The sequence below is a fragment of the Neolamprologus brichardi genome, chromosome 22 (genome assembly GCF_056152115.1).
Source record: "Neolamprologus brichardi isolate AB-2024 chromosome 22, ASM5615211v1, whole genome shotgun sequence".
NCBI classification, from domain to species: Eukaryota; Metazoa; Chordata; class Actinopteri; order Cichliformes; family Cichlidae; genus Neolamprologus; species Neolamprologus brichardi.
Window position 1 is genome coordinate 19681550 of NC_142124.1, and position 27883 is coordinate 19709432.

The window sequence follows — 27883 nt, forward strand, 5'->3', positions numbered from 1 at the left end:
CAGGCTCCATGTGTACTGCCTAGTGACTAATCTATTATGAAAAACCTGTGTACACAGCAGCCACAAAGCTGCACTACATAAAAAAGATGGGATAGGGACATAAAGAGAGTCTCTAGTGTTGTAACATAATGTGAGTGGAGCCTCATCAGCTTCTAAGTGAGCCTCACTCTGCTGCATGTAAAAGGGAATATGAATAGAACAGAACAAACAGCCCATGTAACCAGCTTAATTGAAATACGGTCTTATTTACGGTAGCATCAATAGCAGGATTATTGCTGAGCGTGTAGACGGTCAATGTTCAGTTCCTGAGGGGGAAAGAAATCGAGCTGTCCTTGTGAGCCGGTCAATGACAGCTACATGTAGCCACATTAGCTTGTTATACTTAAAAATTCATGTTTAAACCGATACTGAGATTTTTGGCATTTAGTCCTTTTTTAGTTTTTAAGTTTGCAGGTTTTAAAATTATAACACTATTTTTATGTTATTGTTTGTATGTCAGTCTTGTTCCCAGAGTTTTCCATGTGCTGGTCGGGCTGTGAGGAATGCTTTCTTGTCACATGGACCGTACCCAGCAAAGGACAAGATACACCTGGCCAGAATCATACGGTACACTTGTCTCTGTCTATTTGTGTGTCTGTGTGCAGACCTGAATCGATGAGTCCAGTGAAGCATATATACTGACTCACAGTCACTCTTGTGCTTCATCCTTATTGGTCGCTCAACTTGTTTTTGCTCTGTGACGAACAAAGCAGGATGTAGATGTTTTGCAGTGAAGCACAAGGTAGTCTGGGAATACATGTACTACAATGGGGCACGTAACGTTACACTGAAATGTATGTAAAATCCATCCAAACATCTTGGGGAAATAATAAATAGATACTCTTAACAATCATTGCACGTACAGTCAGACAAACGCACTTAGACGCACACAAAGACGAGGGGTTTATTTGAGGGAACGCAGATGGGAATAGTTCAGTGTTTTGGAGGAAAAGGCTTACAGAGAACTAATGAATAATCAATGGGTATTGACTAAATAAGAATGACAAACTGTGTGCCAAGGGAAGAATAGCGTGTGTGTGTGTGTGTGTGTGTGTGTGTGTGTATGTATTATGCATGCTAACACTGTGTAGCCATATTTGTGTGCTGAAAATCTTCATTTGTGTATTTTAACAGGCGTAGCTATGTGGGAGTGGAGCTGGTGCAGTGGCTGTGTGAGCAATGTGTGTATGTGCGCTGTCGGACTACCGCTGTGCGTGTCTGGCAGGTGCTGCTGGAGCTGGGAGTCCTGCTGTCTGGTAAAAACACATACACGCACAAACACCGACCATGCCTGCGGAGTGTACTGCATTTTAACATTCACAGTCACCTTCAACAACAATCCACACATCTTTAGAGATACCAGTTCCAAACAAAACAAAGTAATATAAAAAGTAGAGATGGCACGATACCACTTTTTTATGTCCGATACCGATACCGATATCATAAATTTGGATATCTGCCGATACCGATATGAATCCGATATAGTGTGTTTTTTAATCAATAAAACGTTTTTTTTAATATCTTGCTGCATTTTGTATAAGTTCATACTCAAGTTTAAATAAATAACAACACTAAAGCTATTCTGTTATACCTGTATGTAAAAAATACACTGCGCCCAAAATATTTCATAGTTCAGCAATACTGATCAAACTAATAACCTTAAACCTGCTCCATCCTCCCTATTCTGGTATTTTAAGAGTACTTAGCAGAAATATTAAGCAACCTAACTAATAGGGTTGCAAACTCCCAGCAAAAAAAAAATAGGGAACCACCCTCCACCTCATGATGCTTAATCGATGTAATCAAATTTAATTTGATGCAGGGGGAAAATGCACAGAAATTATTTTTCAAGAATAATTAAATAGATTCAACATCTTTCTTCAGCAGAATTGCAGACTGCACAGATGGTATCTTCCCAAAGGAAAAAGTACTAGCTTACTAGGGTATATTAGACTTAACAGTTACTATATACAGTAATGGACTTCTATATATTTTACACAAGATTAAAACTTTGGGTGTAAGAGTCAGATAATTATTTATTAAAAGCCAGACATTTTAAATGAGAATAAGAAAGAAAAGTATGTCTTTGTGCCCCCTTTTCCCTGTTCATGCCCTATCGGCCCCCCTGGCTAAACTTTGCTAGATCCGCCCCTGCACAGTTACCAGCAGTCAACTATGTAGAAAAGGATCCTGGTGTAGAAAGTATTAATAAATAAATTCTAACAACAGCTTATCAAGCTTAAACGTGCTGCTGTTGTTCAGCCGCTGGTTTCCTCTTTCTGGTGAGAAGTGGGCCAAAAACTAAGAAGAGAGACGGACTCGCGACAGAAAAGCTGATCAGCTGATCATTAAGCAGTTTCACGATTGAAGTAGCAGCAGGAGAGAGAGAGAGAGAGAGGCAGTCGCTCCATAAGCTTTACAAACATTCAGAGATGAACTTACACACTTGCTTTACTTCTCTCTGGGAAAACTTCCTCGGAGATGAAATGCTGGTTTGCTAGCTAGGCTACAAATACACACAGCCTCTCTATCACGTGATGCACACTGCTGCTACGTGCTACGCTGTGTAGCAAGTTTTCTGAGGTGCTTTTTTGATATTTAATGGATCGGATTACATTTTTTATTTCTCGCCGATATCCGATCCAGTAATTTGGGTCAGTATCGGACCGATACCGATACGTAATATCGGATCGGTCCATCTCTAATAAAAAGCTTCATTTTCTGCTTCAACCTGATTTTAAATTAAGATCTTGTCAAATGAAGATATCAGAATTAGCTCTCCGAGATAAAACTTCCAACAATTAAATTACACTGAAGCCCCCAATAACCCGAATAATCTCAATAATTATTCTCCCCAAAAGATCTCCCTGTTAACAACACCCTGCTAAGCACTGACACATCTACTAGTCTGTTAATCTAAGGCTGTGCCTGGGTGTAAGTGGACTAGTAACAGGGTAATATAAACATTTGTTTGCATTCTTCATCTTTTTAAATTCAGCTTTTAAAGGCAGTAAATGTTTCTTCAGAGGATGAACAGTTGTGTTCAGGTGCAGTTCATCAGTCTAGCTAATCCACAGTTACTCATAAAAGGACTTCAACTCTGTCTGCTGTGTCTCTGCTCGTTAATTACAACTTAGAAGTGCTCATTCGTTTTTGCCAGTACTAGTTCGATATGAGGAAAAATTCACACACTGTGCACCTCTGCTAAAATTCCACCTACACCATGTGTGAATTGAGTCCCTGAATCCAAGATATCTGGAATTGAATGAGTTAGTGATATTGACTTGAAAATCAAAATGATGTTTCCAAATTTCTTCAAATGTTTTATGGATCTGTGGTGATATGGCATAAAATGTTCAGTTTTATCTTAACTCGCAGTCGTAAATAACCCTGCCAGGAATTCTTTGATTCAGATGTGGATTGACTAAACTGCCTCGAGCCACATCTCTGGTTACATTTTCATGCAAATCTATACATAACTTTATGAGCAATCATGCTAACAAACAAACAGACAAACCAGACCAATCACACCTCCTCCTCTTTGGCGGAGGTAACAACTCACATGAAGGCGTTGACTCACATCAGTACTTGTCTAGACTTCACTCCGTGTGGATTTCACCCACACAGAAAAGATTTACAGTGGGCACAGTTGTTGTTTAAATAGCTGTTAAACATAAAAATCAAATCAGCGTGGCTTAAATAATTTTCTTTCTGGTGGTTGTTTTAAGAGTGTGACAGCCTTTTTTTGTTTGTTTGATGCTTTCTTCTAGAAGGCTTTACCGCTGTAGATATTATAATATATACACTTGCTGGCCACATTATTAGGGATCACCTACTATTACCAGGTTGGACACCTATTTGCCTACAGAACTGCCTTAATTCCTCATGGCACATATTCATCAAGTTGCCGGAAACATTCCTCAGAGATTTTGGTCCAAGTTGACATGACAGCATCACAGTTGCTGCACATTTGTCGGTTGCACATACACGATCCAAATTTCCCGTTCCACCACATCCCAAAGGTGCTCTATTGGACTGAGATCTGGTGGACATGATCAGAAACAAAACGTGAGTAGACTCTGGTGTTTCAACGATGCTCAGTTGGAACTAAGGAACCCAAGCTTCAAATGCTCCAAAACCTCCACGCTTGATCTGTTGACACAAGCCTGGATGGAGTCATGTTTTTTTCCAATGTTGTAGCACAAATTGAGACTCGTCAGACCTACATTTTTTTTCAATCTTCTATTGTCCAGTTTTGGCGAGTTTGTGTGACTCAGGCCTCAGTTTCTTTTCTTGGCACTCAGTGTGGTTTTCTGCTGCTGTGGCCCATGTGCAACTCAAGTTTTGATATGTTGTGTTTAGAGATTCTTTTTGCATACTTTGCATTATTGAGTGTTTTTTTTTTGAGTGTTGTCTTCCTATCAGCTTAAAGCACTCGTCTTTTTCCATTGACCTCGTATTTTCACCCAGAGAACTGCCACTCATTAAATATTTTCTCTTTCATGGCCATTTTGTGTAAACTCCAAAGATGGTTGTGTGGGAGAATTCCAGTAGATCGATAGTTTCTGAAATACTCATTTCAGCCTTTCTGGCACCAACAACCGTGTCTCGTTGAAAGTCACTTAAATCAACTTACTTCCTCAATTTGAGGCTGTTTTAAATTCAGTAGTTGAAAACGTGTATCTGATAAAGTGGCCACTGAGTGTATAATGTTTATCTCCACAAAGATTGCACTAAATAATAATCAATAAACAGAACAGCAACGTGCCACATGGCAACTTCTGTTGAGAAATGCTTGAGCGAGTACCTGACTGATTGTTAGCTTTGATTGTGATGTAGGCATAACAATCTTTGATCATATTTATACACTTGAACTATAAATTATATATTACACGCTTAATGAGACAACATGGTTCTGATACAAAAGAAGCCCCCTTTAAGCATGCTGCCAGCATATGTGCTTTAAAAGGTGCCATTGCTTCTCTTTCATCACAGTGTTTGTGTTTCTATTTGTTGTCTCTCCAGTGGACCAGCGGGTGGTGTTTTCAGACTCCAACTCTTACTACCAGTTCAGCTTTGAGGAGTGTGACTCTCCCTCCTGTGAATTTCGTTACAATGAGGGGGAGTGGCCAGAGGCTGTTAAGCTCCTCCTACAACTAGCTCCATATGTCCAATTCCGCTCAGGAGGTGGAGCCAATAGTCCGTAAGTGTCCAGTAAAATCTGATCATGTATGGATTTATAGAAATGCACACTATGTATTGGAAAGCTTATGTTGTAAATCTGAATCACTTATAATTCATAAATAGTGTTTTAAGTATTGGCCTCAAATATTTTCTTGCAGATAAAATTTTGAATAAAAGATACATAAATTCATGAATAAATACACTGATCAGGAATAACATTCATCATGATACATGTTAGTGGGTGGACTATATTAGGAAACAAGGGAACATTTTGTTCTCAATGTTGATCTCCTAGAAAAGCAGAAAAAATGGGAAAGCGTAAGGAATTGAGTGAGTTTGATGAGGCCCAAAATTGTCGTGGCGAATCTGCAGTGGTCCAAGGAAGGAACAGCGGTAAACCAGCGATATGGCCACAGCTGGCCAAGGGTCACAGATGCATGTGGGGAGCAAAGACTGAGTTGTGTGGTCCAATTCAACAGACGCGTTACTGTAGGTCAAACTGCAAACAGATTTAGTGTTAGTTCTGATGGAAAGGTGGATGCCTGTCCTGATCCTGTCCTCAGTTTGAAAGTGCCAACAATGGGCGTGTGAACATCAGAACTAGGCAACGAAAGAAAGTGGCCTGGTTTGATGAATCATGTGGATGGCCGGGTATGTGTGCGTCCTGGCAACAGGATGCACACGGAGGCAATGCGAAGCTTTGGGCAATGTTCTGCTCGGTAACCATATGGGACAAACGTGTCCGATCCATGGGGACCCCCACCTCACAACTTACAGGACTTAAAGGATCTGTTGCTAGCATCTTAGTGACAGATACCACAGCTCCACTGACCTGAAGTGGAAGCTTGTTGCACTAATAAAATATCAAAGCTGAAGCGACAGGCTTCCGATTTATATTCGGGATTGGGGCCATTTGTCTATTTGATGTACTGTGCAAAGAGACATGTGACTGTGTTTGATTTGGCGGAAATGTTGCAATCCTTGCAAGTACATATCTGACCTTGCAACTCAAATACACACGCTGTCCAAGATTTTCCTCAAATCCCAACAAGGAACTTAATCTCTATTCACTGTTTCAAATCCCCAATCTGCTTATGTGAGAGACGCATCCTGCTGCTGGCGCACACACCTCCGCAGCCCTAGAAAAAAATGAGCCTTCGCCTTTGCACACAAGCTGATGCATGATGCGATCGCTCAAATATGCGAGATGAGCTCTGATGCACGCTTACGCATACAGAAACAAACATGCAGAGTGGTGTCATCCAGAGTTCCCTGCTTTGTTGCTCCGTGTGTGGGGTTCCTGTCGAGGCTGCTACCAAACTCGATGTGTCAGTCAGACAAAAGCAGGGACCAGTGTGTGTTTGTGCGAAAGAACAAGGGAACGTGCCAAGGAAATTCTGAGTAACAACATCAAAAGGTGCATTTAGAGACACTAGAGAGACAAAAAGACAGTCGGGGGGAATTGAATGTCATATTTGAATGTGACTGTCATCTATTGCATTGTAGGTACGGTTATTTTCTAAACATAATAATGCACGACGTGCACTCAGACTCCTACCAGGTGCTGGAAGAGTTTATAAATTTGATTTGAGAAAGAAAAAGAAATATATAATTTATTGCATATTTAACATGCTGAATCACTCATTTATATTTAAAAGACTGTAAATATCCTAAGAATCAATATGGATGTAGTGCCATATTGGCTCAAATAGATTGTAGATTTTCTTTTGGAAATCTGAATAAATCTGAATAAAATAAAGCAATTTTGTTTTTATAGACCAGTTAAAAATGAGATTTTCCATTCAGGATTCTCGCACTGCTACTTTGACTCTGTTGCTTTGTGTCTGTCTTTGACTGTCGCGTCATTTCTCTGCAGGCTGTTTCTCTCTGTCTTTCTCTCTTTCTTACATCCTCTGCCCCTCTTAGAGAATATTTGTAGCCGTTGTCGAAAATAGCTGACGTTACTCTACTAGTTGCTTCAAAGTGAGCTGATGAATTGTTAAATATATGACTCAGTTGATATTGATTCTCTTTGTAACTGTAATAAAACATCACCTAACATTACATAATGCATATTTAAAAAAGATGCTGCAGCAAAATTTAAATTGCAGTCTGGTGTGACTGCCTCCCATGAACCGTTGCGTCATGTGTCTTACCGTTTAATCTAACAAGAGAACAATTAAAACGATACTGGGTGCATAGCCTGAGCTGACCATTGAGTGATTGCTGCTTCAGTAAAGCAAAAGAAGGACACGTCTCTAATTAAATGGGCTTGCTCTGGTGCATCATGTGTAGAAGAGGTTTACTACTTTCATTCAATATTATTCAGTTAACGCCAACACTGTCACTCTGTCTCCAAGGACCTCTGCGTCTCAGCAACATGACACGCTCTCAGGCACATTTTCATCACTGAGATTTGTCAGCTCATTGTTAGTTTTCGCTGTTATAAATTGTCAGGAATGTCATGGTTTCAGGCAGATTGCAAGTTTAAACGTGCGACATGAGCGAATCCAATATTGTCATACAAGAATCTTTCTTTGATTAAGTCAGTGAAGTTTTCATTTAATGAGCTTTTTTTGACAACAGCAATAAACAAATTGAGATTGGCATCATTCTTTTTCCAAACTCTTTACCTCCCATTACATAAAGAGTAAATCTTACTTATATAGAAATGTCTTGGGTACTCTAGATGCCAACATCAATATGTCATGCACTGAATATCAACTGCATACAGCTGCCAAATCCCATGACACAGCGACATACATATGAGCATCTTCCCAGTGTGACGCAACTCAGTATAATAAGCTCTGCTACATTTACATTTAAGGATTTAAACGAAACATTACATTTTGAATATTATGGAGTGCAGTACAACTCAATCTACACTACAGTAGTTTAACAATTTACACAATATTGTCTCAACTGCTTAAAAAGTTAATACGTTGAGATCACAAGCAACACTAAAAGTGACAAAAGGAGGAAATGTTTCAAAAATAACAATTTATTAGACACTGGATCCCTTTCTTATCCTGCATGACACTGTGTATTTCATATACTGTAACCCATAGTCCATATACACACTTTACTGTGTGATGCATGAGGTGGTTGTCAATAACAATTATTTTGCTGGTTTCCCCGTCTGTGGAAAAACGCTGTTCTCTGCATTGTGCAGGAGAGGCAGACTTGCCAGGAGCTAAAATATGCCACCGTTCGCCTGAGAGGGGAAAACGTACTTGCTTGCTTTGTATAGTCCTCTGGTGCTACACTAGACGATCTATAGCCCTCTCTATTTTAAAAGGGAGGCGAGTAAAGCCAAAAAAGCCAGTCTAGCAGAATAGCGAAGGGTTTTAGCTAGAGAGGAGGTTATTCCAGAGAACACGTCCTCCTTATGATTCACACTCAGTCTGTCGTAGTCTGTTAAAAAGCCTTTATTTTGTTGTTAGACTGGAAAAATTCAGATCATGACTACATGCGTGTGCGCAGTGTCTACGTTATGTAGTTGTATTATTCTGACTGAAGAACTCTGTGTCAAAGATGTGTTTGGCAAAAAACATGACTGCTCTTTGTGCCGTGCACTCTGATACAATTTGAACAAGGAGGTGACCCATCATCATAATCTCGTATCAGTTTCTGCTTTGTGTTGTTTAATGACCGGTGACACACCTCCTACTGCACCTCTTTTTCAGCTCTGGTGCATTCAGGCTCATGGTGAGTCACCAAATTACCAAATGAACAACAACAAACAGAATTAAGGACACTGTTTGGAATAAATTTAGCATTTATCATGGCTCAGAATAGACTTTGTTTTGTAATGGGCTTCTAGATTTGATGGGTAATAAAAATGTAAAGTATGAAACAAACAAAAATGAATAATTTGCTCCTATTGTTCCACTGAGTTTGTTAACAGAAACCAGTAATTCTGACCAATTAAGCTACAAGGAAAGGATTTCACTCCTTCCAGGCATCTGATGTCCTGCCTGCCTCTGTCTCTCTCTGTCTGTGCCAAAGCTGAAGTGTCAGGCTGAAGGCTATGCGTTATCACCATCTCTCCTGCTTCTGCATCTACCGTTCTCTTATCAGATTACAGTGTAGACACACACACAAACACAAATGCACACACACACAGCCACACAGGCTTCATCTTCTTTCCTCTACAACTATTACAAGTGCCTACGGCACCTGTTGATAAAATCCAAATTGTATGCAAATTGGGGCATGTGTGTGTACGTGCGTGAGTGTGTGTGCTAGAGGCAGGGAGAATATATGTGTGTGTCATGTGGGGGTGAGGCAGTATGTGGGAGACCAATCCAAACAGTGGTTTTGTAAGAGAACATATTAGATGAGAGGCCCTCGGGTGCAGTGTGTCGCCACTGAAGGCAAACTCAGTGCAATCTTGTATTATTACTGAGTTATACTGCAGAGTTTACCCCCAAACAACCCCCTGTTTACCCAAAGCACACACACACACACACACACACACACACACACACACACACACACAAACACACACACACGCACACACAAATGAAGTTAAACCTAAATATATTCACAGAGTACTTTTAGAAAAAAAAAACTCAACAAGAGCTGCACATCTATATGAATTGTGATCCGATGTACTCACTGCCAGTACCTACACACACACAAACTAGGCCACTTTAACTTCAACAGAAGGGTGTGTCTCTGAGCTGTTTTGCATAAACCACATGAAAAAGAGAAAGGGCCGATGAGCAGTTCCTAATACAAACCCATGCAGGCCCTGAGGAACTATAAACACAGGATGATAACTCAGATGGGCCGGTACAACTTTAGGGAATAAGATTTTCCCCGTGATTTCACCTTAGCACTCATGTTTTCATTTAATTTTCATTAAAAAAATTTAGCATTCATAATCAGCTTTATAGAACAATTATGTCAAAACTTCTATTTAATTGTAATTGGCAACTTTGAATACAGGTAAAACAAAGTCACGAAAAAGTCTTGTGCACTTTCACGCCATTTTACAATGAGATTTCTCATCGGTTGGTGTTTGAGAACTTGTTGTGCCACCTTAATGAAGTCACTGTAAAATTATAATATAATAAGGTTCCACCACAACAAAGTCAGCTTATTTAATTTATTAAATAGGAAAGTGGTGATGTACCAACATCGCTGCTATTCAGACGAATAGAACCAATTTGGATCTGGCTGTAGTTCTTTCTTATTAAACCAGGGGGCAGTGTAGTGAGGACTTTAAAAAGAAACTTTTGTCATTGTGGGGTGTTTTATTTAAATTTTACGAACCAGTTAGTTACCAGTAAAGGTGTTTCTGTCTCTCCAAGGTCAGAGGAAGACTCTGAAGGCAACAGGGACATCTGCAGTGAGATTCTTCAGATGAAAGCTCTTGAGAGACTCACTTCTACGGTCAGTGTGGCAGGGTCAATACAGCATCATCACCTAATGAGATAAACATTAGATGAAAACTGGATTATGTTATAGTTCACCAGATGTGTTTGTGTATGTTTTTGTGGTCTAACATCTTCAGTCTTCTTTCTTATAGGTGCAAAGTGAGTTGGCGGCTGCTCTTGCGCGAAAGACACGTAAAGCTTGTAAGTACATTTAGTTGATGTGTATGTGTGTGTGTTACCTTTTCAATGTTTCCACAGTGAGAAGACAGAATGAAAAGGACAATGTCATGTTGTAAGAAGAAACGTGTTAATGTGCTGCTGTTTGATTGGTTACAGTGTCAGAGCAGGACTCTGAGACAGCAGAGACGAGCCACCAGGAGCCTCGAACGCCCAGCGAGGAGAGCAGTCCGGTAACACACACAGTAAAAACCGTCTCTAACCCCCCTTTTTTTCTTTTAACCATAGTCTTGTCCTTCAATTAATTTTCCAAAGTTCATTTCATTTAAAAAAGGAATCTGCTGCTTCGACAGTTTGCACTTGCCTGAAGTAGGCCTACAGCCGAATCAGTTTGCGTTCTTGTTGCATTACTGTTAAGAAGCTATTTTAGTGTCTAAATAGGGCACAATAAACACATTCTAGTAGCTCGTTCAACCCTAATGCAGCAATACAAAGTCTCAACTCAAACACAGATCCCCTCCAACATGAAGAGATAAAAATGATAATTGTTTTGCTCAATCTATCTTTGTCTCTTAAAGGTTGCAGGTTGAATTTATGTAGGGGGTACACATGGGGTTGAATGTAGAAAACAGGGTCAGAGCAAAGTGCAGAGGGAGATCTGTTTGTTTCCAACTATGTAGAGCCAGAACTTTCTCTCTATGAATTATTAATTCGGTGGATACACCAGAGAAATGAAGAAAGAGCAGGAAAACAGGAGGAAGAACAGCTTTTAAACACAATTGCACACATATAGTAATGTGTACGGATGGGTGACAGATTAAAGGAATATCCATATAGCGTCGTAGTGAGGTGCTGGGTCATCATGCAACACTAGAATAGCTTCAGTGCTTTTTAGCATTGGTGTTTCTTCCGCCAAAGGAAGGAACACCATTCTTCTGAAGGTTATTCCCTAGTTGGTATTTTGATGATGGTGGTTTAGAGCACTGTCTAAGGCTAGGATTATACGTGCTTGGAGACATGCACATGGATCACAAAGAAGTAGTTGTTGTCAAGTCTGCCTGGAGGATGCAAGTGTAGTTTGTGGATAGTACAGTTTGATACAACTAGTTTGTATGGTCACAACAATTTAAGGGCATGTGAAAGTGCATGGTGAGCTGTTCACCCTCTAATATTGAAATTTATGTCTCTCAAATGCTAAAAATACATTAGCCTGACACCTTGGTCCTAAGCCTCTCCTAGGTGGGATGATCTGGGGTGACTGCAAAGGCCGTAGCATATTAGGCTTGTAATATTGGTAGTCAGATAATAATTTAGTGCCCCATGCATAGAGACCTCCTGGAGGAGACTACTGCAGTCAAGACAGAAATGCTTCATCATAGGAAAAAGGCACTTTGCATTGAGCCATCCCTCCTAGATGTACATAAACCATTTCATACACAGAGCCACTTCACATTTTACTTCCACTTTTTGGTTTTTGGCTCGTCACACTTCAGCTTGTTGTGATGCCTTGTGATGTGTTAATGATGATCAATTTGAAAAAATGTAGAGGTCTAAAGCAGATAAAGTATTCTTTAAAGAGTAAAACATATATGCTTAAACATATTTATATTTTGCTTCTGACTGCAGCAATTCTATTATAACCTGTTCAGTTCACTGGATGTTGTTGGTATGTGTTTGTGTTGTGCTGTTGTTGCTCAGTTGTCGCTCCTCTGTGGATTTTTATATTTCACATATACTGAAAAGCTAATTGACAGTGACACGTTCTTTTTACTCTCTTGATCCCTCCTTTTAAATATCAATCCACAAAGTCTAACTGCACAGTGTTATTTTGTTTGAATACGTCGTGTTATCTGGATTTTGGCAGCTTGGAAGTGAGTTCTGGCTAACATAGTAAGCTATTTATGAGACAAGCTCAAATTTTCATATTTGTTTTGTTGGCCGAGGAAAAAGAGAAAATATCCAAATGAGCCCAAACACATTATGAATCCAGCTGCTTCGAAGTAGAGCTGTTCTTAACGAGGAATCGTCTTCTCCACTCTCATTCCTCATTCTGCCTCTCACTGACTACAAACGCATTAAACTAGTTTTGCTTTAATTACCAGCAACAAATGAAGTGCATAATTTAAATGAATTAGAGTCATTTGCAAATGAATATAGGCACTAATGTACATTTACAAGTAAATGATGTAGGACTCCTCACTATGTTGGTACAGTCGTGAATGCTGTGGAAACTGCTATTCAACCCAGGTGGATACAGCGAATAGTGAATCTGATCCAGACATTACATTGATCCATCAGGAGCTGTTTAGGAGCTGCTGCAGACTTTAGTGGTAACATAGGTGTTGCATGTTAATAAACAAGTACAACTGCAAAACGTATAGGATAACAATGTGTGTTTTCCTAGTAAACAAAAATGAGCGATGTTCTGCAGGGCTGTGTGTTACCTTCTATTGGAACATGGCACCGTGGGATAGTTGAGCCCACAGGAAAGGATACCCACCCACCCCCAGCCAAATGAAACACCCCCCCTCCCCTTTCTATCTCTCTTCCAAGGAAAATAAACAGACCAGGCTACCAGCCACTGGTGATAACCATCATACTAGCACCCTGGGGAGCACACTCACACAGTAATGTTTTCTATTGTCAGGTATATCTAGGGACAAAAGCACTGGTTTCTTCAGAATCCTTGAGCTATTTCAGGGAAATATGTTCCTGTTTCGTTTTCCTTTTTTAAGGCCACAATGTTATACCTTTTTATCCACTTTCTTATTTCATCTGCCTCAGCTAGACTACCAGGACAGTGGCAGATTTCTGTACTGACTATAGAGGGGAGGAGACAGACACCACACTTGCACCCTAGCACACTATTCTCACACAGACACCCACTCCCGCCCACTTATACTACTAATCACACACTCTCATTCCTTCTCCACCAGATCCTCTGACACAGAGCAGTCAGACTGAGACAAAGAGAAGTTCAGTAGATAAAAAGGAATTAGTGACAGTAATAGATAGAAAAGAATAAAGAGACAAGTAATAATAACATGGAGAACAAGATTAGATAGAGAGAGCTAGGATTACCACATTTTCTTATCCTACTCACATGGATATATAGGGGCAACAGAAAACTTCTCCTTGTGTGTTTCTGGATTATGACCAAACTTTGTTGACCTCCATTCCTCAAACATACTCTGAGTGTTTCTACAATGTCTTGGGACTGCGGGCTGAGATATGTCTTCATGCCTCCTGCGTTGCAGCTGGGAGGTGTGTGTGCTTTGCGGGACAGCAGCAGCAGCGGCGGCGGAGGGATGGGCACCGTGTGCGGCCGCGAGGAGCTAACCAGCCGGCTGGGGCTGGAGGCCGTGCAGAGGCTCGCCAAAGACGGCTGTCGGCTGCTGCAGAACCACAACTACCGTCTACCCGACAGGAACCAGGCGGTGAGTAGAGAGTGCTATAGTTTGATATTATAGTACATCTTATAGTATCGGCAGGACTGCTGACGTTGTCTTGTGAACTCTTACCATGTAATCTGCAGACAGAGTTGTGGCTGCACGCTTAGTGTGAGTGGAGAGTAATGGACGTCATGCGGTTAATGTTGTCATTACTGTCATCATTTTTAAGCAGGCACACACACACCTCAGGTCAGAGTTACTCATGGATTCAGGTCAGGGATCATGCGAGTAAATCCTCCTCAGCACCATCATTATTGGTGGTTCTGTCCAGCTAAGGGATAGGCACGCATGCATGCATGTATTTTCCAGCATGCCTGGCCTTTTTAGACCTTTTCTCAGTACACGAGGGCACAATTCTGCACTGACATGCACATGCCAACTAAAGTTATCACTGAAGACGCCCAGAGCTCAGCTTCATTCAGATCACTTTACTTTAAACATACACCAGTTCTGTAGCTCATCTAATGTGGGTGTTAATAATGGCTTAGCGCATCGTGATCTCATACTCTTTTTACACGCTGTCAAGTACTGTGTGTGTGCGTGTAGATGTGTGTGTGTGTCAGTTTGCTGGCTAGAGCTTATAATCATTCGTGGGCGCTTGCATGTGTATGTTCATGTGCTGCTTGCCCTGTGGCAGGCTGAGTCAGAGTGGGCTGATAATGAGAGGGGTGTTAGTGAAGCGTTGTACTGTATGATCCTGCTCTACAGTACACCTGAGGGCCGGAAACGAAGGAAATGCAGTCACATTTCACCCTGCATCACCGTGGTTGTGTGTCTGTGTGAGTCTGACTGAAGCCCAGCCTTAGGGATTTTCTAAAGTGTGCATAAATCTAGTTTCATTTCTTGAAAATGTACACAATAAAAATATACAGTATTTTATCATCTTATATATTAGAGGAGGGATGCAAGAGAGAGATCAACTAGACTCCAATCTAATCATTATGCTCTAAACCTTTAGGTATAAATATCATTATATCTGTATTTAGACTCTTGAAGGATTTATCTCATGTAACATAAATCTGAGCAAGTATAGCTTTAAGTTAATGTAGTTTATTGATCCTGCAGTCGTGCCCATTTTTTACTTTGTCAGAGTAAACAGAACACTGTTTGGTTATTCCAGGATGTCAAACAGAAATTCAAAGCAGCCTGGCTGTGTGTAGATTTCTTTACATAAATGACGCATCAGCACTGAAAGCATTTTTTCCTCTACAAAGTATAATTTACATTTAAGGTGCCTTATCGACAAAATCTTGTTGAAAAGAAAAGTGCGCTTTTTCATATACCAGAACACAAGTAGTGTAAGGTGCATTGCTGGCCACATTTCTTATTTGATGTATCCATGCCTTTAATATTATAGCATAAAAGTGTGGTGTGACATCCCCAGGTGTTGCTGTATAGCACTACAGTGCAAGCAGTTTAAACTGCATGTGACCAATACGTGTGTCAGTTTTGAGCCACACAACATAATAAATTATTAAAAACATCTTTTGAAACAAAGATGCTTTGCAGCCCTGATTTAACTCAGTTGGCCTTTTATTCGTAGGTGTTATTGTTTCAACTCATCGTTCAGCTCAGGCTGCAGAATTTAGCAGAAACCAAAGCTAGACGACCAGCTCGATACACAACAGAAACCATTCTCCTTTTACTGGGTTGTCATGGTGATTTTCTTTTTTTTTTGTGACAGATAAGCTCTGACAAACCAGTGTGGGCTGTTTCCATAGTGATTTAACTCCTGTGTCATAGCATTCCTTTGGGTTTTTCCATTTCTCAATAGTCATTTCTGACTTGCATTTTTGTTACTCTTCCACATTTAATCAGCATTAGAAGTTTCGGGAGGTCCACCTACACAAAGGGTTCTTCAGTGTTACACCATGCACTACACACTGGGCAGGTTTTGGGATTAATGCTTTATGTGTGTCCCACTATGTGTGGTTGCACATACCATCTGTGTGCTGCTGACTTAAAAGCATTGTGTGTTATACTCTTATCCATTATTTCCAGGAATCAGGCACAGAGCTATCATAACAAAGATATGGCTTGGTCAGTGTTGACACACACATACATTAGTAGGAACAGGAAAGGAACAGAGAGTGCTTCCTTTAGGCTTTGCATGGGCATCCACCTTTCCTGACAATGTTACGTCATGCTGTGTGTCTGTGTGTGACTAACTGATAGAAACAGTGAGGGTAAAAGAGACTTTCAAATCCTGTACAAAGCTGAATATATATATAATAAATATATCCTTAAATTTTCACACTCGGATTGAACTCTTTGACCCTGTGACGAGTGCAGCGTGTCCCCAGGTTTCTGAGCTTTCTTTTTTCTGTTTCGACTTCTCAAACCTTTCGAGCATGAAGTCTGCACAATTTGGAGACAGACAGGGGGCGAGGGAGCGGGGGACAGGAAAAATTGGGTGAATGCAAGGAGAGCTGGAAGTACAAATGGTTTGAGGAAGGAGCAACAAGAACAGGAAGAAACGGACCGATACACCTGTTAGCAGAGAACCAGTGACTGTCTAAAGAAATTCTTTTTTTATGCCTTTGAGACATTTCAGAAATGTCATACCCACAGTTTTTACCTACAGTTTTTTTAGTCTATACATTAGAGGTTGATATGTTGGTGTTATTGGGAGACAGTAAAGTAAGGAGGCATTAAAACAGATCCATTATTTATTTGGAAAGCTCTCTCTTTGTTATTGATGTGTAACTGCCTGAAATCCCCCTTTTTTCCTTTCATATCAGATGTTTTGCTAAAACGCATGGCAGCTTGCTTAAAATGTTTCTGTTTTTTGTCTTCTGTAAATGCTGCTTTCTCCCACACTCCTCTGTCTCCCTCACTTTACTTCCCAGGCTCTTGCCTTTCATCTATCGTTTCTTTTTTGTTCTCACTGTCTTTTTCTATTGCATAACTTTCTGACCCCTCCTCTCCACAAGTGCCCTTTTGGATAGTTTTACTTTTTCATGCCTCTACATTAAATGCCTTTTCTCTCATTTTGCTGTTTGCACTTTATTCTTACGACGTACAAACGTATGTGAGGTGTTGCGTGCATGTTACTAATTGTCATAGTGTTACTGCTGCAAGTTTTACTTTGCTGCATTTTCTGAAAGATTTTTGATCTTGAGTGTGTTTGTGTTGTCTCACTGCCTTCCTCCATTCTTGGCTCAGAGTTGTTTTTCTTGGCATCTGTGTAAAGAATGTAAGTGTTGTCGGAAAGATCAACAGCTTGCTACTGAATCAGGAAGGCAGAACATTTTCTTCTTCTTTGTTTTACAGTAATGTTGTAATTGGTTACATAATGAGTGTCTTTTTTTTATGTGTATTTCTAGAGCACTTTATTATATATCTGATGGTGTAGAGTGACAGGAAGAGTCAACAGAGATAGAGAAGGGAGACTCGTGATAAAGCCGATCCCAGTCTCTGTTCAGTGCCGTGTCCCCTTTAGACCCTTAGGCCACCAAACTTGTTATCTCGGCACCAGATCAGGGTCGCTGGGCGCGGTGTCTGTGCCAGGCCATAATGTGATTAATGATGGTTTGTCAGATGAGCTGTCACTGCTTTGCTAATATCCTGTTTGCATTTCTGTGTTGTAAACCCTTCCGTATGATTATTTTTAGCATGTTATAGAGGAAATTAAACATCATGTCATTAGGACTATGTCCTTTTATGAAAGTCCCTGTTCTCTACAGGTGGATGGTGTTTTTGTCTGCTTTTCAGGTCTGTGAATTCAGCTCAGTTTAGTGTTTGTGTTTATCCCCCAATTTAGATAAAGTTTAGCCCTAGGGGATTTCACAGTTGCATTCCTTGCTATTTTGGTATGAATGTTTTGGGCCTGACAAGAGTTAGGGGGTGGTGCTCAAGTTTCTTCTGTATAGAATAATTATATCAAAGTTATTACTTTGCTGTGTTTTGGAAGGTCTTAAGGTAACACCTAATGTTATATAACGTAGAAGAACTAAGCAAAAAACAAAACAAACCCCAGTGCAATTAAATATTTATTTTCTTGTTGGCTTATCACAGTACGAGCTCTAAACATGGAAGTGTGATGGTTGAATAACTGTTCAGGTGATCAGCCTGATAGAGTCTACTATTCTAACATGTTGGAGGGGGTGTAAAGGTACCATCAACCAGCAATTATCATTCCTTTAGAAAAAGAATTAGACACGCTACAGTACACTGGATGTGATGGCTGCTGCTGCACATCTGTGTCACACTCCCATAGAATATGAATCACTGAAACATGTCTGCACACACACACCTCTACACACACACACACCACTTTGGGCATATTGTTTTGTCTGACACAAGTCAGATCCCACCTGCTGTCTCTTGGGATCAGACTGATCCTTTCATCGTACAATACCAGAGATGTGTGTGTTGCTCTCTGCTCTCTGCAAACTTGTCTCAGTTTTTTTTCTAAATATTATACAGGTATGTGTGTGTTTGTGATCTCAATCAGCTTCAGCAGAAATCTCTATATTTTCACTTTAGACACAGATCGTTGCAAAAGCAGTTACTATCTAGTGCGTTGTTCACACTTTTATGAAGCGTAGCACATTTTTTAAAGATCTGGTTAGTGTTGTTTTCAGAGGTTTGGTTTCTTTTTATCAGGCAGTGGAAATGTTCCATCTAAATTGTTAATTTTATGGCCAGCTAAAGAGAAAAAACAGCCTTGCACTGACTCCCTGTGTCAGTTGTGACTGCTGCTCAGTCCTTCTGGCTGGGACAGAGACTGCAGCGAGCATCTGGAGGAGAGATGTCGCTTCTTTATCTATCTCTGCTCTCCTGCTCCTTTGATCTCTCTCTCTCTCCTCTGCTTTTCTCTCTTCTCCTCAGGCTCTTTCTTATTGTGCTCCTTTGTTCACCTGGAGCTCTGTTACTGTTACACTGCACCATCATAGCAGGAGCGTGTGTCTGTGTGTTTGTGTGCGTGTATCAGAGTCATGGATCAAGTTGCTGCACATTTAAGGAGCTGGAGATCATTTAAAGCTGACATTCATAGATGTCCTCATTGTAATATAATTCTTGAAATCTTTCCAAAGGCAGAGGAAATGCAATCCTTCCCTTCGAAGCTGCCAACACAGGCAGTGTCTAAAAGTGTGGATTAAAACTGAGGTGTGAGTTTGCTTATGTGTTGGAGAAACGCATAATAAGGGCAATATCTGAGAGGTTTACAAAAACTAGAATTGCAAGCTAGCTGCTTTCTTTAATAGAATCACACAAACCATATTTTATATAATTACTGTTTTAAATGCATCCTTCACTTTAATTTTATATTATTTATTGAACACCACGTAGAGACCACAGTTATAAGCTAAAGAAGGCAGTTGATTTGCTTAAATGTTTGGTAAAAGCAGATGGGAAATAAACAAAGTTGGCAAAAACCACAAAGAGTTTTCAAATCCACTACAGAGTACGTAAGAAAGTCACATGGGATGCGTCGTATTGTTCTGTTCTGTTTGAAATCTTGCATCTACTCCTTTAATCGCCTTCCAGCGGTTTGTCCTTGCCTGACTGTGTGTTATATTTTTCTCACATTTTCTCTTTTAGGAGGCGGTAGGAAGGGTTTGTCTAAAGGAGAGAGGTCGGGACGTATTGGTGTTGCGGAGAGTGACATCATCAGTGACATCGCCATCGGACAGGCCCTCACCAACATCGTCCGGGGGCGGGTCCAGAGAGGAGGATTGCGACAAGAGGTTGGTCCCTCCTCCTGCATAATGAGGGCCCTCCAGACTAACAATGGCAATGAAAACATAATCATAGTCCTCCTGTCTCTTTTGGGTTTTTAGTTTTTTTTTCTTTCGGATATCAAGTTGCAGACACACACTTTTGCATATGCAAGCAGAATATCAGTAGGGCTGTCAAAATTGTGTGGGCGTGTGTGTGTTTGTCTAGGATAATGTATGCTTTGGCTTCTGGCAGAGTGCAGGAAGGAGAGAATGGCTTTTTGTTTTCAGCTGGAAGAGGAAAATAGATCACATAAGACTGGTTTACTTCCTTCCATATATCAGTGTATTTTAGGATCTTATACTGTTCGTATAATTACACATCTGTGTTCCTTTCCAAGTGCAGTTCTTCAAAGTTGATTTCTTTGACTTGAATACACATAGCACAACATACCACAGTCTTTGACCTAAGGCACAATGCAGGGAGTGTCAGTGACAGGCAGGTTAAGTGGGTGTATGTGTATGTGTGTGTGAGCAGTTTTCAGTGTTTTCCGTAGACGTGGTTCTCTGTCAGAGTTACTGTAGGAGCTGTCAGAGAGAGGGTTTCAATCTCTGGAGCTCTCGGCTGACAGGAGCAGACAGCAGAGCAGTTTGCATCCAGAATGAGCGACCCTTAAAGGGCTGAACTGGGAACAGTTTAGATATGAAGATGACCTCTGAGCTAGTCACGCTTGCAGAGGCAGAGGAGGATTTAGATGAAGATAGTGATGAAGACGATGACGATGAAGAGGAGGATAGCAGTCATGATGATGATGGAAGCAAGTCAGAGATGTTTGCATTTAATGTTCCCCATTTTCGCTACATTGATGACGACGACGCGGAGGAGAATATGGACGAAGGCAGGGTGGCAGGGTGGAGGAACACAAGTGGTACTTGGTCCTCTTGCCATAGTGAGGAAGTTTACTGCAACTCTTCATCTTACAGGTATGTGGTGGTGTCCGGAACGCCGCTTAAGATTTTGGAGCATCTGCTAAGTGACCTACGATTGGATGACCAAAGAGGGGCACCAGAGAACAAGGAGAGCGGTGAGTTTGGAGACATGTAAACACGCAAACATACATTTGATTGTCCTTGAAGCTGTAGTCAGAGGCATCATGGCACAAATGTAAAGGTGTAGAGTTTAATTGTAAGTCTTAGTATCTTGTGTTAAATGAGGCCCCACACCTCTTGCCAAGGACTTTATTTCCCAGCTGCACAAGTTACAACACAACCCAGCCCCGATCTCTCTGTCTCTTAATTTCCCCGAAGTTGGGTCAGACCTGTGAGGTATGAGCATTTCCCTGCTGTGTTTGAACCTGTGTGTGGCTGCATGAGTCAGCCCTCAAACCATATCCAGGTGTGCGTGTATGTGCATTCATTCAGCCATGTCAGTGGCCACAAATATGAGGAGCATTCAGGAGGTTAAATGCTCTAATGGGTTTGTGAAATGATTGCCACGGGGTGCTTTAGGCAGTTGTGCCGCAAACGATTTCAGTGTTAACTGTCATGTCACATTTACACAAACCTTAAGTCTAGCTTATTACATTATGGATTGTTTTATAGCGCAGTAATCCTTTACTCAGGAAATCATAGCAATCCTTGATGTAATTAGTTAATCTTTTATCATATTTGAATTTAGAAAGCACTAAAATCGTGGTGAAAAATTGGCATTCTCAAATATCAATGGGTCTTGACTTCTTTCCTTCTAATTACATTTCAGAGCCATCACAGATCCCAGGTCCACTATAATAATGCTTTAATCACAGAGGGAGGTCTGGGTCCCGGCATTCATTTTATAAAACCCTGCACTTGTCTGTTAGCATCTATTCTAGACAAGGCTCCTTTATGCATCAGCCCCCTCAGCACCACCAGTTCCCAACAGTCCACAGGGAGCCATCTCACTGAATTGCAGGAAGCAAACGAAGAAAGACGGAGAGATAAATGTGGGAGAGAGAGAAGGAGAGCAAGAGAGGACTGAGATGGTCTTTGTGAAGGAGCTCTGTCTGATATTTATTTAGTGAAAATGAGAAAACACTTGCTTTTTTTTATGACAGCACAGGGAAAGGAGGAAGTGGGAATGCAAAATTTATCTTCATCTTCTCCCCATCTCTGTGTGTGTCTATGTCTACCTTTGCTTTATGGTTGGTGTTTCCTGAATAAGCACATATGTGTATGTGTGTGTATGCGTGTGTGTGTGTGAGTGAATGCATCAGTATGCCGTTTTAGGTGGCTTAACGGTGCAGCATGTTGAACAGGCTCAAACACGCTTCCGCAGCGATTACCCCAAACACCCCTCACCGTGCACCGTGCACGCACAAAGAGAACACAGACGCAACAAAAACACAGCAGCAGATTAGTGCGATTAGTTCAGCACACACACAGTTTCTCTCGCTTCTTGTTTCCACCCCTTTCTCTCTCACAAGAGATAAAGTGCCCAAGGTCAGAACTCAGTGAGTTATTCATCAGGGTGCTATGTGTGTGTCTGTGTGCATGTGTGTTGCAGCGTCTGAGCACATGTGTTTGACTTTGTGTGTGCCAGCGGGTAAACGCAGAGGGCATATGTTGAAGATGAAAATGGATATTTATCATCACAGAGAGCTGGGAGAGGGTGAATGTAGGAGGAGAGAAGTAGCAGGGCGAAATGTAATCGCTAAGAAGGAGAAAATGAAAAATGGGGGTGTGTGGAGTGGAGGAGGGGGTAGATGGGGATACTTTAGGATGGAGAGACAGAGGGTGGGAAACAGGAAAAGAACTGATAAATGGTCAAGAAAGGGCTCCACTTCCTCTGATTGAATAGGAAGTGTGAGGAAAGTGAGTGAACGGGGTTCTGAAAAAGTGATAAGTACTGTCAGACCTGCTTAAAATATTTCTCAAGAGTTGTGTTTTTATTTTTAAAGCAAAGACCGTTGATAAAATATTAATGCCTCAGCCTATGCTCGGTCTTCTATAATTGATTTCTTTGCTCTCTGCCTGACAGAGTCATATGTGGGTCACACATTTTCCCAGGGAAAGAGTTGACACCACACACACACACACACACACACACACACACACACACACACAGAGCAACTTCTTCACAGCACCAACAATGGCTCATTACCCATCTGCCACGAGGGCTGTTTATATTTGGTTCTTACCCATTGATCACCTGCTGAGTCTCACACACACTCTTGGCATCTGTCTTGCACATTAGCTCGCTCCACTCTGATAAATTTGAGTAGGTTTTTTTTTTTTTTTTTGAAGTTGTTTGGAAAATGAGCCAAAAGGAAGAAAAGCCTGACTTGCTCATTGTCATAGGTTTGATTTTCTAGGTTTAAATTTTCTCTTGGGGACCCAAAAAACCTGGTGAGACATCAAAAATTCTCTTGACAAAGAAAAATAGCTCAATGTTTAGTAAAAAGCAGCTTTGGGTAAAATTATAAAGAAAGTATAATCTGCTTCGTCATGACTGTGTGGGAGTGGTTGGTGACATAAGAAAGTAACTTTAAACTCCAGAATATTTAAATTAATGTCAATCCAAGTTTAATTATGCATCAAATGGTTGTCTCAAGGCAGTTTATACTGTAAGATAAAGACACTGCAGTATTCTCGAGAAAACTCTAAGCAGTCAAACAGCTGACTATGATCGAGCACTTTGTGTAGGTGGGAAAGAAAAACTTCCTTTTAAGAGGAAGAAACCTCTGGCAGAACCAGGCTCAGGAAGGGGGAGATCTCCATGTGAGGGGAAAGAGAAGAGTGTGAATGTTTGGAGTTGTAGTTTGCTATGTATTCATCTGTATCATTATTATTATTAGTAGTATTATTATTATTATTATTAAATGTGTACTGTTAAAAATGCTTTGCTGGGAACTGTGGAAATGGGTTATAATTATCTTTGGATCACTATAAAGAGACACTGTTCATATAACATGTGATTATTGCTGCTTTAAGTCTAGTCGAAGGGCAAGTAAAAGAAGAAAATAGGGCATTGAGTTCAAGCTCAAGGAGAGAACATATCTTGGATCACTTTTCAAGTAAAGATTTTAGATTTTAAACAATGTTTTTTTCTGTTTTTCAGAAATGCTGCTGGATGATTTCCTGTTAACGTATCTGGTGTTCATGTCCACTCATGACCTCTGTCAGGCCCTGCTGGGACAATATCCTTACAAGGAAAACCATGCATTGATTCAAACACAGTCATATTAACACACACGTTTCAGACTCCATATTCCTCTTTGTTGTTCCTTGACCACAGTCACCTATAGCAGCGCACGCTGCAGGGGCCAGGAGGAGGGCAAAGATGCCCTCTTCAGGAAACGTAAAGTACTGCAGCTTGTTTCCCACTGGAGCAGACTCTATAAGGATTTCCTAAAGGAAGAGGAGCACGTCAGGAGCTTCATGAAGGTATGGCCTTCTTCACTATTTCTGATTATATAGTTTTAAAGACATGTTGAGTGTGATCCATTGTTGTCTTCTCTTAAATGTATTGCTGAAGAACATCCAAAGGCTCATTCATCTTCATTTGTCTCCCTATCTTCTAAATGAAGTTGTCCTTCCTTAAGTTCTGCATGACTGGACATCAAGTGCTTTTTAGAAAGGATAAGGAGCTTTGTGTATGTGTGTTTGTGCACATGTGTGCGCTTGCTGCATGTGATGATAAAGTGATCGGCGTTCCTGCCTTCTCCCACAAGCAAATCCTTCTTTACTAGATTCATCTCATCCTTCTGGCAAATAATAAAATGCAGGAGTTTCTGAATGTATCGTGAGATGTGTTTTGTATGACTTCACAGAAGAATCCAAAATAACAGTGACAATTATTGTACAATTATTATGCTTTATTCCACATTATAATCTGGAAGCTTCTTCAATTTGTATCACATATGGATGGGTATCCACACAGGGCATGGTAGTGATTGAAAGCACACACACACAGAATCCTAAGTGTCACATAACCTCCCATAACTCACATTTTTCTTCACAAATGCTGCTTGTGTCTGTCTGCGTTTTTGTTATTTTCACATGGTTCGCTGCATCGACTCGGGATGTCTCTGACACCGAAGGGGAAACAGACAAACACACGCACAACACAATCAAACGTGTACGCCCACACGCACACACATATACTCGCACATCACTTGTCCCTCCGTAACCTGACGGCTCCATTGCTCGGTGCCGGGTTGCCATGGAAACCAAAGTGGTAGGGTTGGCATGGGTATAATCTCAAATGGAGTGTGTAACCCAGGTGATAGTTGCCTAGTAACAGGAACGAGAGGGGAATAGGGACCGGAGGCTACAGTGGGTCAATGACAATGATAAGGAGGCGTCTGGAGATGCGTGTGCGTTTGTGTGGATCCGTGCAAGTTCTGAGAGCTAATTCAGTCGCGTCACTTATTCTGTGGCATGTCCAGGCATAGGTTTAAGTACCACACTTGGTGATGGAGGAACTATCACACTGGAAGTAAAGGAGTTAAACAGAATGTATGTGTTTAGGAAGGTGGCAGTCTATTCCCAGCATTGGTGTCTGTGCTGCGCCACCTACACATTACACCTACAGTTCAACTATGGAAACTCATGCCATGAAGCTCCCAGTGCACAATTTTTGTGTTGATGTTAACACCAGAGGAGATTTAGAGCTCTGCAGTTACTGAGTCAGCAGAGCGTTGGCAATTTTTACACACTATGCGCTTCAGAACTCGGTGACCCCGTTCTGTAATTGAGTTGCTGTCATTCCCAATCACCTCCAGTTTGTTATAATACCACTTAGAGCTGATTGTGGAGTATCTAGGAGAGAGGGAATTTCATGAGCTGACCTGTTATGACAGTGACATCCTATCACAGTACTCTGCTCAGATTCATTGAGCTCTTTAGAGCAAAACATTTGTTTTAAAACAAATATTTGTAAAGGCAGGTTGCCTGGTTAGGGTTTTGATTTTTATACACATGTGGCAATGAGACCTAAAACACCAGAATTCAAAGATTTTGGTGTGGCAACATAGTCAAAGTAAAATTGATATTTATACAATTGATATTTTTAGCTCATGTGCATCCAGACAAATGTGTTATAAAGAGCTAAGTTATTTAGAAGAGATGAAAAAAACATATGTAATGGATATTAATATCAGCAGATAATACAGGCTGAGGTATCAGACACAGAATGGGTTATAGATTTTCTTTTTCTCTTTAGTATCTGGGTTTAAAAAGTGTTTAAAAGTACAATAAGTAACAGATAAATGTAAAATGTTGAACTGATGCTTCCATATTTATTAGACAGCATGTATTTTCATAAAACAATTACAAATAAAGCAGTTTGGGGTTTGACTAAATGAATCAAGACAATCTGATTAAGTTAACTTTGGTTATGGGGATTCTGTCACGGTTTGCCTGGGCAAACTGTAGGGATGTGGGGAAAGGAGGACCCAGAACGCAGGACTCTTCACTGCAAGCAGTGCGTTTATTTACAGTGCAAAAAAGCAATAAATCCCCGTGCTCTCCCTTTACTCCCGTGTCGTGTCTTCTTCCCGAAAAGTCCCAGTTTAGTGCTCTCTGCTCCTGTGTCTCTGCACTCCCCGTGCTCACTGCTGTCTCTCGTCCCACACTCCTCCTGAGGAAAAAAATAGAGGCAGCCGTTAAAACACTTAATCCAAGCAGGAATACACTCACTGATTTTCCAACTAAACTACAAGACTGACGTGAAGTCTAACGCAATAATCCCGCGCCGGTGGAAGCTCCATCGCTCTCCTAAATAGCTCCCCCGACAAGCCCAGATCATCAGCAGGTGTGTGGCAAGGACTTCAGGTGTGGCCAGTCCTCAAGCAGGGCCACACCCACCAGGCCTGAAGTTCTGTGTAACTTGGCCACAGAAAACAGCTACACACACACCTGCCTACATACAAATGTGGACAGAGAACAGTGGCAGTGCAGACGACACACACCAAATGATAATAATAATAATAATAATGACAACAACAATTATAATAATAATAATAGTTAATAATAATCCTCACTGCTCACAGATTCATAACTGTATCTTTTAATGTATTTTTATAACATAAACATAAAGTAGTAACAGAATTAAATCAGTGGTCAAAAATATATATAGTTATATATCTATAAGATATTTTATCAGTGTGTTCTGACGTACAGCTAAGTTCAGATAACTATGGCACATACACAGCTGTTTATTACACAGCGTGATCCTGGTTGTTATGTTGCATTGAGGCCATTAGTCAAGAAGTAGCATGAATCATGTGATCATGGATTTTAATAATATTTTCTTTCTCTGTCTGTCAGACTCTGTACAGGTGTGTTTTAGAAGATCTGTACGAGTTCCCCACATTGGAGAAAGACCTGAAGGAGTTTCAGAAACTTCTGCGTCGCAGGCAGTAAGAGACGTTAAAGAAGCATGTGATGATGTGTAAACTCATCTGTCTGCCTATGACGGTGCTTCTTTTTAAAATATTTTGACTACCCGTAACCTCCTTCACTCCTTCACTGCTTTCTTTATTTGTTTCTTGCAGCACGGTGGATGACTGCCCTCCAAACCAAAAGGTATAACACACAAATGGATATGAGAGAGAATCTGTCACATATTTAGAAAAAGATGGACTCACATTGGCCACTGTACTTACTCTGACTTATCCACAACAAGCTAAAACAGATGGAGGATCTGTATTTTTGCATTGTTAAATAACACAAGGTGCTGATGGAGATAATATAGGTGCTATCAGTGCCTAATGACATCCAGCACAGACTAGATAAAGCATTTCAAATCTCCATTTGTCCTCCGCTCTTCTCGCAGAGCAAACAAACGTATCAGCATATGAGTCTGAAGGAAAACTGTTTGCAGCTACGCAGTCCACAGACCGATACCAGAGAGGGTGAGTGACAGACACAGACATACACAATCACTGCCCCAAACTCTACACAGTTACGCATAATTACAGGTGTGGAGTGTAATTTGAGTTTG

General features: G+C 40.8%; 1 protein-coding gene across 1 annotated transcript in view; it reads left to right on the forward strand.

Annotated features, from left to right (window-relative positions):
• Nucleotides 1-27883, forward strand: part of rapgef5a (Rap guanine nucleotide exchange factor (GEF) 5a) — a 48298-nt gene that overhangs the window by 12911 nt on the left and 7504 nt on the right. The window contains exons 3-16 of the mRNA XM_006787700.2: nt 500-606; nt 1174-1295; nt 5065-5242; nt 10542-10623; nt 10760-10808; nt 10944-11017; nt 14042-14221; nt 19784-19929; nt 20884-20984; nt 23996-24074; nt 24177-24321; nt 27208-27299; nt 27435-27465; nt 27716-27794. Of these exons, the coding sequence (XP_006787763.2) occupies nt 500-606; nt 1174-1295; nt 5065-5242; nt 10542-10623; nt 10760-10808; nt 10944-11017; nt 14042-14221; nt 19784-19929; nt 20884-20984; nt 23996-24074; nt 24177-24321; nt 27208-27299; nt 27435-27465; nt 27716-27794 (1465 nt within the window). The remainder of the gene's footprint in view (nt 1-499; nt 607-1173; nt 1296-5064; nt 5243-10541; nt 10624-10759; nt 10809-10943; nt 11018-14041; nt 14222-19783; nt 19930-20883; nt 20985-23995; nt 24075-24176; nt 24322-27207; nt 27300-27434; nt 27466-27715; nt 27795-27883) is intronic.